Here is an 18,154-nt window from a genome sequence, read left to right as displayed (position 1 = left end):
CACACAGACATGCACACTCTCACAAACACGCACACAGACATACACTCACTCACAAACACACACACAGACACGCACTCTCTCACAAAAACCCCAGCAGACATGCACTCACTCACAAACACACACACAGATGCACTCTCTCACAAACACGCATATACACATGCACTCACTCACAAACACACACACAGACACGCACTCACTCACAAACACACACACAGGCACGCACTCACTCACAAACACATACACAGGCACGCACCCACTCACAAACACAAACACAGATACACACTCTCACACAAACACACACAGACACACACTCTCACACAAACACACACAGACATGCACTCACACACAAACACACACAGACATGCGCTCACACATAAACACACACACAGACATGCAGTCACACATAAACACACACACAGGCACGCACTCTCTCACAAAAACCCCAGCAGACATGCACTCACTCACAAACACACACACAGATGCACTCTCTCACAAAAACGCATATACACATGCACTCACTCACAAACACACACAGACACACACTCTCCCACAAACACACACAGACATACACTCAGTCACAAACACACACAGACACACTCACTCACAAACACACACACAGACACACACTCTCCCACAAACACACACAGACACACACTCTCCCACAAACACACACACAGACAAGCACTCACTCACAAACACACACAGACATACACTCACTCACAAACACACACAGACACACACTTCTCACAAACACACACACAGACATGCATTCTCTCACAAACACACACAGACACACATTCTCCCACAAACACATATACAGACATACACTCACAAACACACACAGACACATACTCTCCCACAAACACACACAGACACACACGCACTCACTCACAAACACACACACACACACGCACTCACTCACAAACACACACACAGACATGCACTCTCTCACAAACACGCACACAGACATACACTCACTCACAAACACACACACAGACACGCACTCTCTCACAAAAACCCCAGCAGACATGCACTCACTCACAAACACACACACAGATGCACTCTCTCACAAACACGCATATACACATGCACTCACTCACAAACACACACACAGACACGCACTCACTCACAAACACACACACAGGCACGCACTCACTCACAAACACATACACAGGCACGCACCCACTCACAAACACAAACACAGATACACACTCTCACACAAACACACACAGACACACACTCTCACACAAACACACACAGACATGCACTCACACACAAACACACACAGACGTGCGCTCACACATAAACACACACACAGACATGCAGTCACACATAAACACACACACAGGCACACACAATCTCTCACAAACATACACACAGTGATGGACTCACTCACAAACATGCATATACACATGCACTCACTCACAAACACACTCAGACACACACTCTCCCACAAACACACACATAGACATGCACTCTCTCACAAACACACACACAGATACGCATTCACTCACAAACACACACACAGACATGCAGTCTCTCACAAACACACACACACACATGCACTCACTCACAAACACACTCAGACACACACTCCCCCACAAACACGCGCAGACATACACTCACTCACAAACACACACAGACACACACTCTCTCACAAACACACACACAGACATACACTCACTCACAAACACACACAGACACACACTTCTCACAAACACACACACAGACATGCATTCTCTCACAAACACACACAGACACACATTCTCCCACAAACACATATACAGACATACACTCACAAACACACACAGACACATACTCTCCCACAAACACACACAGACACACACGCACTCACTCACAAACACACACACACACACGCACTCACTCACAAACACACACACAGACATGCACACTCTCACAAACACGCACACAGACATACACTCACTCACAAACACACACACAGACACGCACTCTCTCACAAAAACCCCAGCAGACATGCACTCACTCACAAACACACACACAGATGCACTCTCTCACAAACACGCATATACACATGCACTCACTCACAAACACACACACACAGACACGCACTCACTCACAAACACACACACAGGCACGCACTCACTCACAAACACATACACAGGCACGCACCCACTCACAAACACAAACACAGATACACACTCTCACACAAACACACACAGACACACACTCTCACACAAACACACACAGACATGCACTCACACACAAACACACACAGACATGCGCTCACACATAAACACACACACAGACATGCAGTCACACATAAACACACACACAGGCACGCACTCTCTCACAAAAACCCCAGCAGACATGCACTCACTCACAAACACACACACAGATGCACTCTCTCACAAAAACGCATATACACATGCACTCACTCACAAACACACACAGACACACACTCTCCCACAAACACACACAGACATACACTCAGTCACAAACACACACAGACACACTCACTCACAAACACACACACAGACACACACTCTCCCACAAACACACACAGACACACACTCTCCCACAAACACACACACAGACAAGCACTCACTCACAAACACACACAGACATACACTCACTCACAAACACACACAGACACACACTTCTCACAAACACACACACAGACATGCATTCTCTCACAAACACACACAGACACACATTCTCCCACAAACACATATACAGACATACACTCACAAACACACACAGACACATACTCTCCCACAAACACACACAGACACACACGCACTCACTCACAAACACACACACACACACGCACTCACTCACAAACACACACACAGACATGCACTCTCTCACAAACACGCACACAGACATACACTCACTCACAAACACACACACAGACACGCACTCTCTCACAAAAACCCCAGCAGACATGCACTCACTCACAAACACACACACAGATGCACTCTCTCACAAACACGCATATACACATGCACTCACTCACAAACACACACACAGACACGCACTCACTCACAAACACACACACAGGCACGCACTCACTCACAAACACATACACAGGCACGCACCCACTCACAAACACAAACACAGATACACACTCTCACACAAACACACACAGACACACACTCTCACACAAACACACACAGACATGCACTCACACACAAACACACACAGACATGCGCTCACACATAAACACACACACAGACATGCAGTCACACATAAACACACACACAGGCACACACAATCTCTCACAAACATACACACAGTGATGGACTCACTCACAAACATGCATATACACATGCACTCACTCACAAACACACTCAGACACACACTCTCCCACAAACACACACATAGACATGCACTCTCTCACAAACACACACACAGATACGCATTCACTCACAAACACACATACAGACATGCAGTCTCTCACAAACACACACACACACATGCACTCACTCACAAACACACTCAGACACACACTCCCCCACAAACACGCGCAGACATACACTCACTCACAAACACACACAGACACACACTCTCTCACAAACACACACACAGACATGCACTCTCTCACAAACACACACAGACACACACTCACTCACAAACACACACACACATGCACTCACTCACACACAGACACACACTCTCCCACAAACACACACATAGACATGCACTCTTTCACAAACACACACAGACACATACTCCCCCACAAACACAAGCAGACATACACTCACTCACAAACACACACAGACACACACTCTCTCACAAACACATACACAGGCACGAACCCACTCACAAACACAAACACAGATACACACTCTCACACAAACACACACAGACACACTCTCTCACACAAACACACACAGACACACACTCCCCCACAAACACGCGCAGACATACACTCACTCACAAACACACACAAACACACACTCTCTCACAAACACACACACAGACATGCGCTCTCTCACAAACATGCATATACACATGCACTCTCTCACAAACACACACAGACACACACTCCCCCACAAACACGCGCAGACATACACTCACTCACAAACACACACAGACACACACTCTCTCACAAACACACACACAGACATGCACTCTCTCACAAACATGCATATACACATGCACTCACTCACAAACACACACAGATACACACTCTCCCACAAACACGCACATAGACATGCACTCTCTCACAAACACACACAGACACACACTCACTCACAAACACACACACACATGCACTCACTCACAACACACACAGACACACACTCTCCCACAAACACACACACATAGACACACACACTCTCACAAACACACACAGACATACACACTTACACACACAGACACACACTCTCCCACAAGCACACACAGACACGCACTCTCTCACAAACACACACAGACATAGACTCACTCACAAACACACACAGATACACACTCTCTCACAAACATACACACAGACACACACTCTCCAACAAACAAACACACAGACATGCAGTCACACAAACACACTCACAGGCAAACGCTATCTCACAAAACCACACACAGGTGCACTCTCTCACAAACACGCATATATCTATGCACTCACTCACAAACACACACAGACACACACTCTCCCACAAACACACACAGACACACACTCTCCCACAAATACATACACAGACACACACTCTCCCACAAACACACACAGACACACACTCTCCCATAAACACACACAGACACACTCACTCACAAACACATACAGACATACACTCACTCACAAACACACACAGACACACACTTCTCACAAACACACACACAGTCATGCATTCTCTCACAAACACACACAGACACACATTCTCCCACAAACACATATACAGACATACACTCACAAACACACACAGACACATACTCTCCCACAAACACACACACAGACATGCACACTCTCACAAACACGCACACAGACATACACTCACTCACAAACACACACACAGACATGCACACTCTCACAAAAACCCCAGCAGACATGCACTCACTCACAAACACACACACAGACATGCACTCACTCACAAACACACACACAGACATGCACTCACTCACAAACACACACACAGATGCACTCTCTCACAAACACGCATATACACATGCACTCACTCACAAACACACACACAGACACGCACTCACTCACAAACACACACACAGGCACGCACTCACTCACAAACACATACACAGGCACGAACCCACTCACAAACACAAACACAGATACACACTCTCACACAAACACACACAGACACACTCTCTCACACAAACACACACAGACACACACTCCCCCACAAACACGCGCAGACATACACTCACTCACAAACACACACAAACACACACTCTCTCACAAACACACACACAGACATGCACTCTCTCACAAACATGCATATACACATGCACTCACTCACAAACACACACAGATACACACTCTCCCACAAACACGCACATAGACATGCACTCTCTCACAAACACACACAGACACACACTCACTCACAAACACACACACACATGCACTCACTCACAACACACACAGACACACACTCTCCCACAAACACACACACATAGACACACACACTCTCACAAACACACACAGACATACACACTTACACACACAGACACACACTCTCCCACAAGCACACACAGACACGCACTCTCTCACAAACACACACAGACACACACTCTCCCACAAACACACACAGACACACACTCTCCCACAAACACACACACATAAACACACACACTCTCACAAATACCCACAGACATACACACTTACACACACAGACACACACTCTCCCACAAGCACACACAGACACGCACTCTCTCACAAACACACACAGACATAGACTCACTCACAAACACACACAGATACTCACTCTCTCACAAACATACACACAGACACACACTCTCCAACAAACAAACACACAGACATGCAGTCACACAAACACACTCACAGGCAAATGCTATCTCACAAAACCACACACAGATGCACTCTCTCACAAACACGCATATATCTATGCACTCACTCACAAACACACACAGACACACACTCTCCCACAAACACACACAGACACACACTCTCCCACAAATACATACACAGACACACACTCTCCCACAAACACACACAGACACACACTCTCCCATAAACACACACAGACACACTCACTCACAAACACATACAGACATACACTCACTCACAAACACACACAGACACACACTTCTCACAAACACACACACAGTCATGCATTCTCTCACAAACACACACAGACACACATTCTCCCACAAACACATATACAGACATACACTCACAAACACACACAGACACATACTCTCCCACAAACACACACACAGACATGCACACTCTCACAAACACGCACACAGACATACACTCACTCACAAACACACACACAGACATGCACACTCTCACAAAAACCCCAGCAGACATGCACTCACTCACAAACACACACACAGACATGCACTCACTCACAAACACACACACAGACATGCACTCACTCACAAACACACACACAGATGCACTCTCTCACAAACACGCATATACACATGCACTCACTCACAAACACACACACAGACACGCACTCACTCACAAACACACACACAGGCACGCACTCACTCACAAACACATACACAGGCACGAACCCACTCACAAACACAAACACAGATACACACTCTCACACAAACAAACACAGACACACACTCTCACACAAACACACACAGACATGCACTCACACACAAACACACACAAACATGCGCTCACACATAAACACACACACAGACATGCAGTCACACATAAACACACACACAGGCACACACAATCTCTCACAAACATACACACAGTGATGGACTCACTCACAAACATGCATATACACATGCACTCACTCACAAACACACTCAGACACACACTCTCCCACAAACACACACATAGACATGCACTCTCTCACAAACACACACAGACACACACTCTCTCACAAACACACACACAGACATGCACTCTCTCACAAACACACACACACACATGCACTCACTCACAAACACACACAGACACACACTCTCCCACAAACACACACGTAGACATGCACTCTCGCACAAACACACACAGACACACACTCACTCACAAACACACGCACACACATGCACTCACTCACACACAGACACACACTCTCCCACAAACACACACATAGACATGCACTCTCTCACAAACACACACAGACACACACTCCCCCACAAACACACGCAGACATACACACACTCACAAACACACACAGACACACACTCTCTCACAAACACACACACAGACATGCACTCTCTCACAAACATGCATATACACATGCACTCACTCACAAACACACACAGACACACACTCTCCCACAAACACACATATATCTATGCACTCACTCACAAACACACACAGACACACACTCACTCACAAACACACACACACATGCACTCACTCACAAACACACACAGACACACACTCTCCCACAAGCACACACAGACACGCACTCTCTCACAAACACACACAGACATAGACTCACTCACAAACACACAGAGATACACACTCTCTCACAAACACACACACAGACACACACTCTCCAACAAACAAACATACAGACACGCACTCTCTCACAAACACACACAGACACACACTCTCTCACAAATACATACACAGACATACACTCTGTCACAAACACAAACAGACACACTCACTCACAAACACACACAGACATACACTCTCCCACAAACACACACACAGACAAGCACTCACTCTCAAACACACACAGACACACACTCTCCCACAAACACACAAAGGCACACACTCTCCAACAAACACACACACAGACAAGCACTCACTCACAAACACACACAGACACAGTCACTCACAAACACACACAGACATACACTCACTCACAAACACACACAGACACACACTTCTCACAAACACATACACAGACATGCACTCTCTCACAAACACACACAGACACACATTCTCCCACAAACACATATACAGACATACACTCACAAACACACACAGACACATACTCTCCCACAAACACACACAGACACACACGCACTCACACACAAACACACACACAGACATGCACTCTCTCACAAACACGCACATAGACATACACTCACTCACAAACACACACACAGACACGCACTCTCTCACAAACACACACACAGATGCACTCTCTCACAAACACACACACAGACACGCACTCACTCACAAACACACACACAGGCACGCACTCACTCGCAAACACATACACAGGCACGCACCCACTCACAAACACAAACACAGATACACACTCTCACACAAACACACACAGACACACACTCTCACACAAACACACACAGACATGCACTCACACACAAACACACACAGACATGCGTTCACACATAAACACACACACGGACATGCAGTCACACATAAACAGACACACAGGCACACACAATCTCTCACAAACATACACACAGTGATGGACTCATTCACAAACATGCATATACACATGCACTCACTCACAAACACACACAGACACACACTCTCCCACAAACACACACATAGACATGCACTCTCTCACAAACACACACAGACACACACTCTCCCACAAACACACACAGACATACACTCTCCCACAAACACACACAGACACACACTCTCTTACAAACACACAAACAGACATGCACTCTCTCACAAACATGATATACACATGCACTCACTCACAAACACACACAGACACACACTCTCCCAGAATCACACACATAGACATGCACTCTCCCACAAACACACACAGACACACACGCACTCACTCACAAACACACACACACACACACGCACTCACTCACAAACACACACATAGACACACACACTCTCACAAACACACACAGACATACACACTTACACACACAGACACACACTCTCCCACAAGCACACACATAGACATGCACTCTCCCGCAAACACACACAGACACTCACTCACTCTCTCACAAACACACGCACTCACTCACAAACACACACATAGACACACACACTCTCACAAACACACACAGACATACACACTTACACACACAGACACACACTCTCCCACAAGCACACACATAGACATGCACTCTCTCACAAACACACACAGACACACACTCACTCACAAATACACACACACACATGCACTCACTCACAAACACACACAGACACACACTCTCCCACAAACACACACACATAAACACACACACTCTCACAAATACCCACAGACATACACACTTACACACACAGACACACACTCTCCCACAAGCACACACAGACACGCACTCTCTCACAAACACACACAGACATAGACTCACTCACAAACACACACAGATACACACTCTCTCACAAACACACACACAGACACACACTCTCCAACAAACAAACACACAGACATGCAGTCACACAAACTCACAGGCAAACGCTATCTCACAAAACCACACACAGATGCACTCTCTCACAAACACGCATATACCTATGCACTCACTCACAAACACACACAGACACACACTCTCCCACAAACACACACAGACATAGACTCACTCACAAACACACACAGACACACTCACTCTCAAACACACACAGACATACACTCTCCCACAAACACACACACAGACAAGCACTCACTCTCAAACACACACAGACACACACTCTCCCACAAACACACACACAGACAAGCATTCACTCACAAACACACACAGACGTACACTCACTCACAAACACACACAGACACACACTTCTCACAAACACACACATAGACATGCACTCTCTCACAAACACACACGGACACACATTCTCCCACAAACACATATACAGGCATACACTCACTCACAAACACACACAGACACATACTCTCCCACAAACACACACACAAACACACACTCTCTCACAAACACACACACAGACACACACTCACTCACAAACACACACACAGACATGCACTTTCTCACAAACAGGCATGTACACATGCACTCATTCACAAACATACATATACCTATGCACTCACTCACAAACACACACAGACACACACTCTCCCACAAACACACACAGACATACACTCACTCACAAACACACACAGACACACTCACTCTCAAACACACACAGACATATACTCTCCCACAAACACACACACAGACAAGCACTCACTCTCAAACACACACAGACACACACTCTCTCACAAACACACACACAGACACACACTCACTCACAAACACACACACAGACATGCACTTTCTCACAAACAGGCATATACACATGCACTCATTCACAAACACACACTCTCACAAACACACACAGACAAGCACTCACTCACAAACACACACAGACACATACTCTCCCACAAACACACACACAAACACACACTCTCTCACAAACACACACACAGACACACACTCACTCACAAACACACACACAGACATGCACTTTCTCACAAACAGGCATATACACATGCACTCATTCACAAACACACACTCTCACAAACACACACAGACAAGCACTCACTCACAAACACACACAGACACACACTCTCTCACACACAGACACACACTCTCCCACAAACACACACACAGACACACACTCACGCACAAACACGCACAGACACATACTCACTCACAAAAATACACAGACATACATTCGCTCACAAAGACGCACACAGACTTGCACTCTCTCACGCACAGACACACACTCACTCACAAACATACACAGACATACACTCACTCACAAACACATACACAGATACACACTCTCTCACAAACACACAAAGACAAGCACTCACACACAAACACACACACAGACATGCACTCACACATGAACATACACTGAAATGCGATCACACATAAATACACACACAGACATGTAGTCACATATAAATACACACACAGGCACACAATCTCTCACAAACACACACACAGTGATGCACTCTCTCACAAACACGCATATACACATGCATTCATTCACAAACACACACTCTCCCACAAACACACACACAGACATGCACTCTCTCACAAAAACACACAGACATATGCACCCACTCACAAACACACACAGACACACACTCACACACACAGACATGCACTCACTCACAAACACACACAGAAACACACTCTCCCACAAACACACAGACATACACTCACTCACAAACACACACAGACACACTCTCTCACAAACACACACATACATGCGCTCTCTCACAAACACGCATATACTCATGCACACTCTCACAAACACACACACAGACACGCACTCTCTCACAAACACACACACAGACATACACTCACTCACAAACACACACACAGACACACTCTCTCACAAAACAAACACAGGAACACAATCCCTCACAAACACACAGAGACATGCGCTCACACGTAAACACACACACAGATATGCACTCACTCACAAAAACACACAAAGAAACGCACTCTCTCACAAACACACCCACAGACACACACTCACTCACAAACATGCACACAGACACGCACACTCTCACAAACACACACAGACATGCACTCACTCACAAACACACACACAGACATGCACTCTCTCACAAACACATACACAGACACACAATCTCTCACAAACACACACACAGACACACACTCCCTCACAAACACACACAGACACACTCTCTCACAAACACACACATACATGCGCTCTCTCACAAACACGCATATACACATGGACTCTCTCACAAACACATGCACTCTCTCACAAACACACACACAGACATACACTCACTCACAAACACACACACAGACACACTCTCTCACAAAAACAAACACAGGAACACAATCCCTCACAAACACACAGAGACATGCGCTCACACGTAAACACACACACAGACAAGCACTCACTCACAAAAACACACAAAGAAACGCACTCTCTCACAAATACACCCACAGACACACACTCACTCACAAACATGCACACAGACACGCACACTCTCACAAACACACACAGACATGAACTCACTCACAAACACACACACAGACATGCACTCTCTCACAAACACATACACAGACACACAATCTCTCACAAACACACACACAGACACACACTCCCTCACAAACACACGGAGACATGCGCTCACACGTAAACACACACACAGGCACATGCTCTCTCACAAACACACACACAGACATAAACTCATTCACAAAATCACACGCACTCTCTCACAAACACACACAGATATGCACTCTCTCACAAACACACACACAGACACACACTCTCTCACAAACACACACACAGACACACACCCTCCCACAAACACACACACAGACACGCACTCTCTCACAAACACACACACAGACACACACTCTCTCACAAACACACACACAGACACACACCCTCCCACAAACACACACACAGACACGCACTCTCTCACAAACACACACACAAGCATGCTCTCACTCACAAACACACACAGACACGCACTCTCTCACAAACACACACAGAGACACGCACTCACTCACAAACACACACAGACACGCACTCTCTCACAAACACACACACAGACATACACTCTCTCACAAACACACACACAGACATGCACTCACTCACAAACACACACAGACATTCATTCACCCACAAACACACACACAGACACACACACAGACACAAACACACACACAGACACGCACTCTCTCACAAACACACACACAGACACGCACTCACTCACAAACACACACAGACACGCACTCTCTCACAAACACACACACAGACATACACTCACTCACAAACACACACACAGACACACACTCTCTCACAAAAACAAACACAGGAACACAATCCCTCATAAACACACAGAGACATACACTCTCTCACACACACACAGACATGCAGTCACACATAAACACCCACACAGGCACACGCTCGATCACAAAAACACACACAGATGCACTCTCTCACAAAAACGCATATACACATGCACTCACTCACAAACACACACAGACACACACTCTCCCACAAACACACACAGACATACACTCACTCACAAAAACACACACAGACACACTCACTCACAAACACACACAGACACACACTCTCTCACAAACACACACACAGACATGCACTTTCTCACAAATACACACAGACCCACACTCTCCCGCAAACACATATACAGACATACACACTCATAAACACACACAGACACATACTCTCCCACAAACACACACACAGACACACACTCTCTCACAAACACACACAGACACACTCTCCCACAAACAAAAAAGAGACACACACTCTCTCACAAATACACACAGACATGCACTTTCTCACAAACATGCATATACACATGCACTCACTCCCAAACACACACTCTCTCACAAACACACATAGACAAGCACTTACTCAGAAACATACACACAGACACACACTCACTCACACACACACACACACAGACATGCACTTTCTCACAAATACACACAGACCCACACTCTCCCGCAAACACATATACAGACATACACACTCATAAACACACACAGACATACACTCACTCACAAACACACACAGACATACACTCACTCACAAACACACACACAGATACACACTCTCTCACAAAAACAAACACAGGAACACAATCCCTCACAAACACACAGAGACATGCATTCACACGTAAGCACACACACAGACATGCACTCACTCACAAAAACACACAAAGAAACGTACTCTCTCACAAACACACACACAGACACACACTCACTCACAAACACGCACACAGACACGCACACTCTCACAAACACACATAGGTATGCATTCTCTCACAAACACAAACACAGACACGCACTCTCTCACAAACACACACACAGACATGCACTCTCCCACAAACACACACACAGACACACACTCCCTCACAAACACACAGAGACATGCGCTCACACGTAAACACACACACAGGCACATGCTCTCTCATAAACACACACACAGACATAAACTCATTCACAAAATCACACGCACTCTCTCACAAACACACACAGATATGCACTCGCTCACAAACACACACACAGACACACACTCTCTCACAAACACACACACAGACATGCACTCACTCACAAACAAACACACATACATTCACTCACAAACACGCACTCTCCCACAAACACTCTCACAAACACACACACAGACATGCACTCACTCACAAACACACACAGACATTCATTCACTAACAAACACAAACACAGACATGCACTCACTCAAACACACACTCTCTCACAAACACACACACAGACACGCACTCTCCCACAAACACGCACACAGACACGCAATTTCTCACAAACACACACACAGACATGCACTCTCTCACAAACACACACAGACATACACTCACTCACAAACACAGAGACATACACTCACACACACAGAGATATGCACACGGGCTCTCACAAACACACACAGACATAAACTCACTCACAAAAACACAAAAAGACACGCACTCTCTCACAAACACACACAAACATACATTCACTCACAAACACACACAGACACGCACTTTCTCACAAACACAGACAGACACGCACTCTCTCACAAACACACACACAGACATGCACTCTCTCACAAACACACGCACAGACATGCACTCTCTCACAAACACACACAGACATACACTCTCTGACTAACACAAACACAGACATGCACTCACTCACAAACACACACAGACATTCATTCACAAACACACACAGACATGCACTCACTCAAACACACACTTTCTCACAAACACACACACAAACTTTCACTCACTCACAATCACACACAAAAACACGCAGTCTCCCACAAACACACACACAGACATACACTCACTCACAAACACACACACAGACATGCACTCACTCACAAACACACACACAGATGCACTCTCTCACAAACACGCATATACACATGCACTCACTCACAAACACACACACAGACACGCACTCACTCACAAACACACACACAGATACACACTCTCACACAAACACACACAGACACACACTCTCACACAAACACATACACAGGCACGCACCCACTCACAAACACAAACACAGATACACACTCTCACACAAACACACACAGACACACACTCTCACACAAACACACACAGACATATACTCTCTGACAAACACAAACACAGACATGCACTCACTCACAAACACACACTCTCTCACAAAAACAAACACAGGAACACAATCCCTCACAAACACACAGAGACATGCGCTCACACGTAAGCACACACACAGACATGCACTCACTCACAAAAACACACAAAGACACGCACTCTCTTACAAACACACACACAGACATACACTCACTACCACGCAAACCGACACTCACTCTCTTACAAACACGCGCACAGACATGCGTTCTCTCAAAACACGCAGTCACACACAATTCCATCCAATCCCAGGGAGAAAGTGAGGACTGCAGAAGCTGAGATCAGAGTTGAGAGAGGGCCGCTGAAAAGGCACAGCAGGTCAGGCAGCATCCGAAGAGCAGGAGAATCGACATTTCAGACAAAAGCTCTTCATGTGGAATGTGGCTTGTGGGCCAAGGAGGCTGAGTGATAAATGGGAGAGGAGTGTGGGACTGGGGTGAAGGTAGCTGGCAATGTGATAGGTGGATGGAGTGGGGATGTTTGTGATAGGTTGAAGGGCATGGTGAAGCAGACAGATGGGAAGGAAGATGGACAGGTTGGACAGGTCAAGAGGGCGGTGTTGAGTTGGAAGGTTGGATCTGGGATAAGGTTGGGGGGGGAGGGTAAATGAGGAAACTGGTGAAATACACATTGATGCCCTGGGGTTGGAGGGTCCCAAGGTGGGAGATGAGGAGTTCTTCCTCCAGGTATCGGGTGGTTAGTGTTTGGCTATGGAGGAGGCCCAGGAACGGCACGTCCGTGGGGGAGTGGGAGGGGAAGTTAAAGTGTACAGCCACAGGGCAGTGGGGTTGGTTGGTGCGGGTGTCCCAGAGTCGTTCTCTGAAGTGTATAGGAGACTTCATTGGGAGCAATGGATACAGATAATGGCATGTGTGGAAGTGAAACTTTGATGGATGTGGAAGGCTCCTTTGGGACCTTAGATGGAGGTGAGGGAGGAGGCGTGGGCACAGGTTTTACAGTTCCTGCGGTGGCAGGGGAAGGTGCTGGGAGGGCAGGCTGCATTGGTGGGGGCCATGGACCTGACAAGGAAGTCGCAGAGGGAATGGTTTTTACGGAACGCAGATAGGAGTAGGAAGGGATGGGGTCTGGTTGTAGGTGGTGGAAATGGTGGAGGATGGTGCATTCTATCCGAAGGTTGGTGGGGTGGAAGGTGAGGACTGGGGGGATCTGTCCTTGTTGCGTTGGGAGGGGAGGGGTTCAAGGGCAGAGGTGTGGGAAGTGGAGGAGATGCGCTGGAGGGCATCGTTGACCACATGGGAGGGGAAATTGTGGTCTTTGAAGAAGGAGGCCATCTGGGATGTTCTGTGGTGGAACTGGTCTTTCTGGGAGCAGCTGAGGCAGAGTAATCGGGAATAAGGGATAGCATTCTAGAGGGACAAACTTCACCTAGCGGACAAAGAAACTCAAGAAACATCAACAATGAAATGCCTTTACCATGTTCTGTCACTTGTTTAATTGCACGCCAAGGAATTTCCAACCTGTTACTTCTAGAAAAGAGCTTCGTCGATTCATGTTTCGAACAATTTGAGTTTGGATTGAAACGAACTAGAAAATGGAATGGTACAGCGCATCATTGTTTTTTTAAACAGTGGACCAACCGTATCTATGACACATATACACGGCACACACCATTCCTCTGTATCCAGGCCTCCTCCAACCTACTTTGCACCTTTGCTAGTCATCGTCGAGCACCGATGTGAGGTGAATGCTTCTCGTCACTTGTCAGCCCCAGCCTGGATATTGTCCAGATCTGGCTGCGTTTGAACACAGGCTGCTTCAGTGTCTGAGGAGTCGCGAATGGTTGCTGAACATTGTGCAATCCCCGGCGAGCATCCCCCACTTCTGACCTTGTGATGGAGGGAAGGTCACTGATGAAGCAGCTGAAGATGGTTGGGCCTAGGACACTACCCTGAGGGAGTCCTGCTGAGAGATCCTGGAGCTGGGGTAACTGACCTTCAACAATAACACCCATCTTCCTTTGTGCCCTGGTATGACTCCAAGCACTGGAGAATTTGCCTCCAGTTCCCATTGATTCTAGTTTTGCCTGGGGCTACTTGATGCCACACTTGGTCAAATGCAGCCTTGATGTCAAGCGTTGTTACTCTCACTATCTTCTGGCTATTTTTCCTTTCCCTCTTGCACTTATCTATCCTCCTCCTAAGTGCATTCAAGGTCTCGTTCTCAACCACTCTCTGCGGTAACAAGTTCCCATTCTCACCTGGACAGTTTGGGGACTCACAAGAAAATTTCAAAATCCTCGCATTTGCTTCTGTTGAAGTCATTCCTGGATTACTCGTTTTATTCTGTCGACACAGGAAAGTGTGTGAGTGAAGGTTGGGAGAAAGATCGAAGTGAAGACATAAAGAAGAGTTGAAACAGGGAATGAAAACTGAGGTGAGTGGGCACGACTGGGCGCAATAAAGCGACACGACATTCAATCTTCAACACTTACGTAATGTGTGTCATTCGTCGGAATGAAGTTCGACCCTTGAACAGAAAAAGAACGTGTCTGAGATTAACGGGCTAGGGATTTGTAAGATAGCAACATTGAAAATAAGAGCTGGAGTTGAGGTGGCTCAGTGGTTAGCACTGCTGTCCCACAGCGCCAGGGATCCCAGGTTCGATTCCAGCCTCGGGCAATTGTCTGTGTCTGTGTGGGTTCCCTCCGGGTGCCCCGGTTTCCTCTCACAGTCCAAAGATACACAGGTTAGGTGGATTGGTCAAGCTAAATTGCCCATTGGGTTCAGGGATGTGTATCTCAGGTACATTGGTCAGGGGCAATGCAGAGTAGGATGGGAATTGGTCTGGAAGGATAACTCTACTGACGGTTGGTGTGGATCTGTTGGGCCAAATGGCCTGTTTCCACACTGTAGGGATTCTATGACCATCAGGTCTGCTCTGTTGTTCAATGTGATCATTGCGGGTCATTCAATTCAAGATCCTGCTCCCACTTTCTCCCT

General features: G+C 46.5%; 1 protein-coding gene across 1 annotated transcript in view; it reads right to left on the bottom strand.

The window, feature by feature from the left end:
• Positions 1–18,154, bottom strand: part of LOC122552353 (adhesion G protein-coupled receptor E3-like) — a 100,074-nt gene that overhangs the window by 63,986 nt on the left and 17,934 nt on the right. Inside the window, exons 4-6 of the mRNA XM_087983182.1 lie at positions 17,647–17,681; positions 17,413–17,497; positions 16,629–16,739 (exon numbers count right to left, since the gene is read on the bottom strand). Coding sequence (XP_087839308.1) covers positions 16,629–16,739; positions 17,413–17,497; positions 17,647–17,681 — 231 coding nt within the window. The remainder of the gene's footprint in view (positions 1–16,628; positions 16,740–17,412; positions 17,498–17,646; positions 17,682–18,154) is intronic.

The sequence above is a fragment of the Chiloscyllium plagiosum genome, unplaced genomic scaffold (assembly GCF_037043375.1).
Source record: "Chiloscyllium plagiosum isolate Xiang-an unplaced genomic scaffold, Cpla_swu_hap1 HiC_scaffold_45, whole genome shotgun sequence".
NCBI classification, from domain to species: domain Eukaryota; kingdom Metazoa; phylum Chordata; class Chondrichthyes; order Orectolobiformes; family Hemiscylliidae; genus Chiloscyllium; species Chiloscyllium plagiosum.
This window is presented reverse-complemented; position numbering and strand designations above follow the sequence as displayed.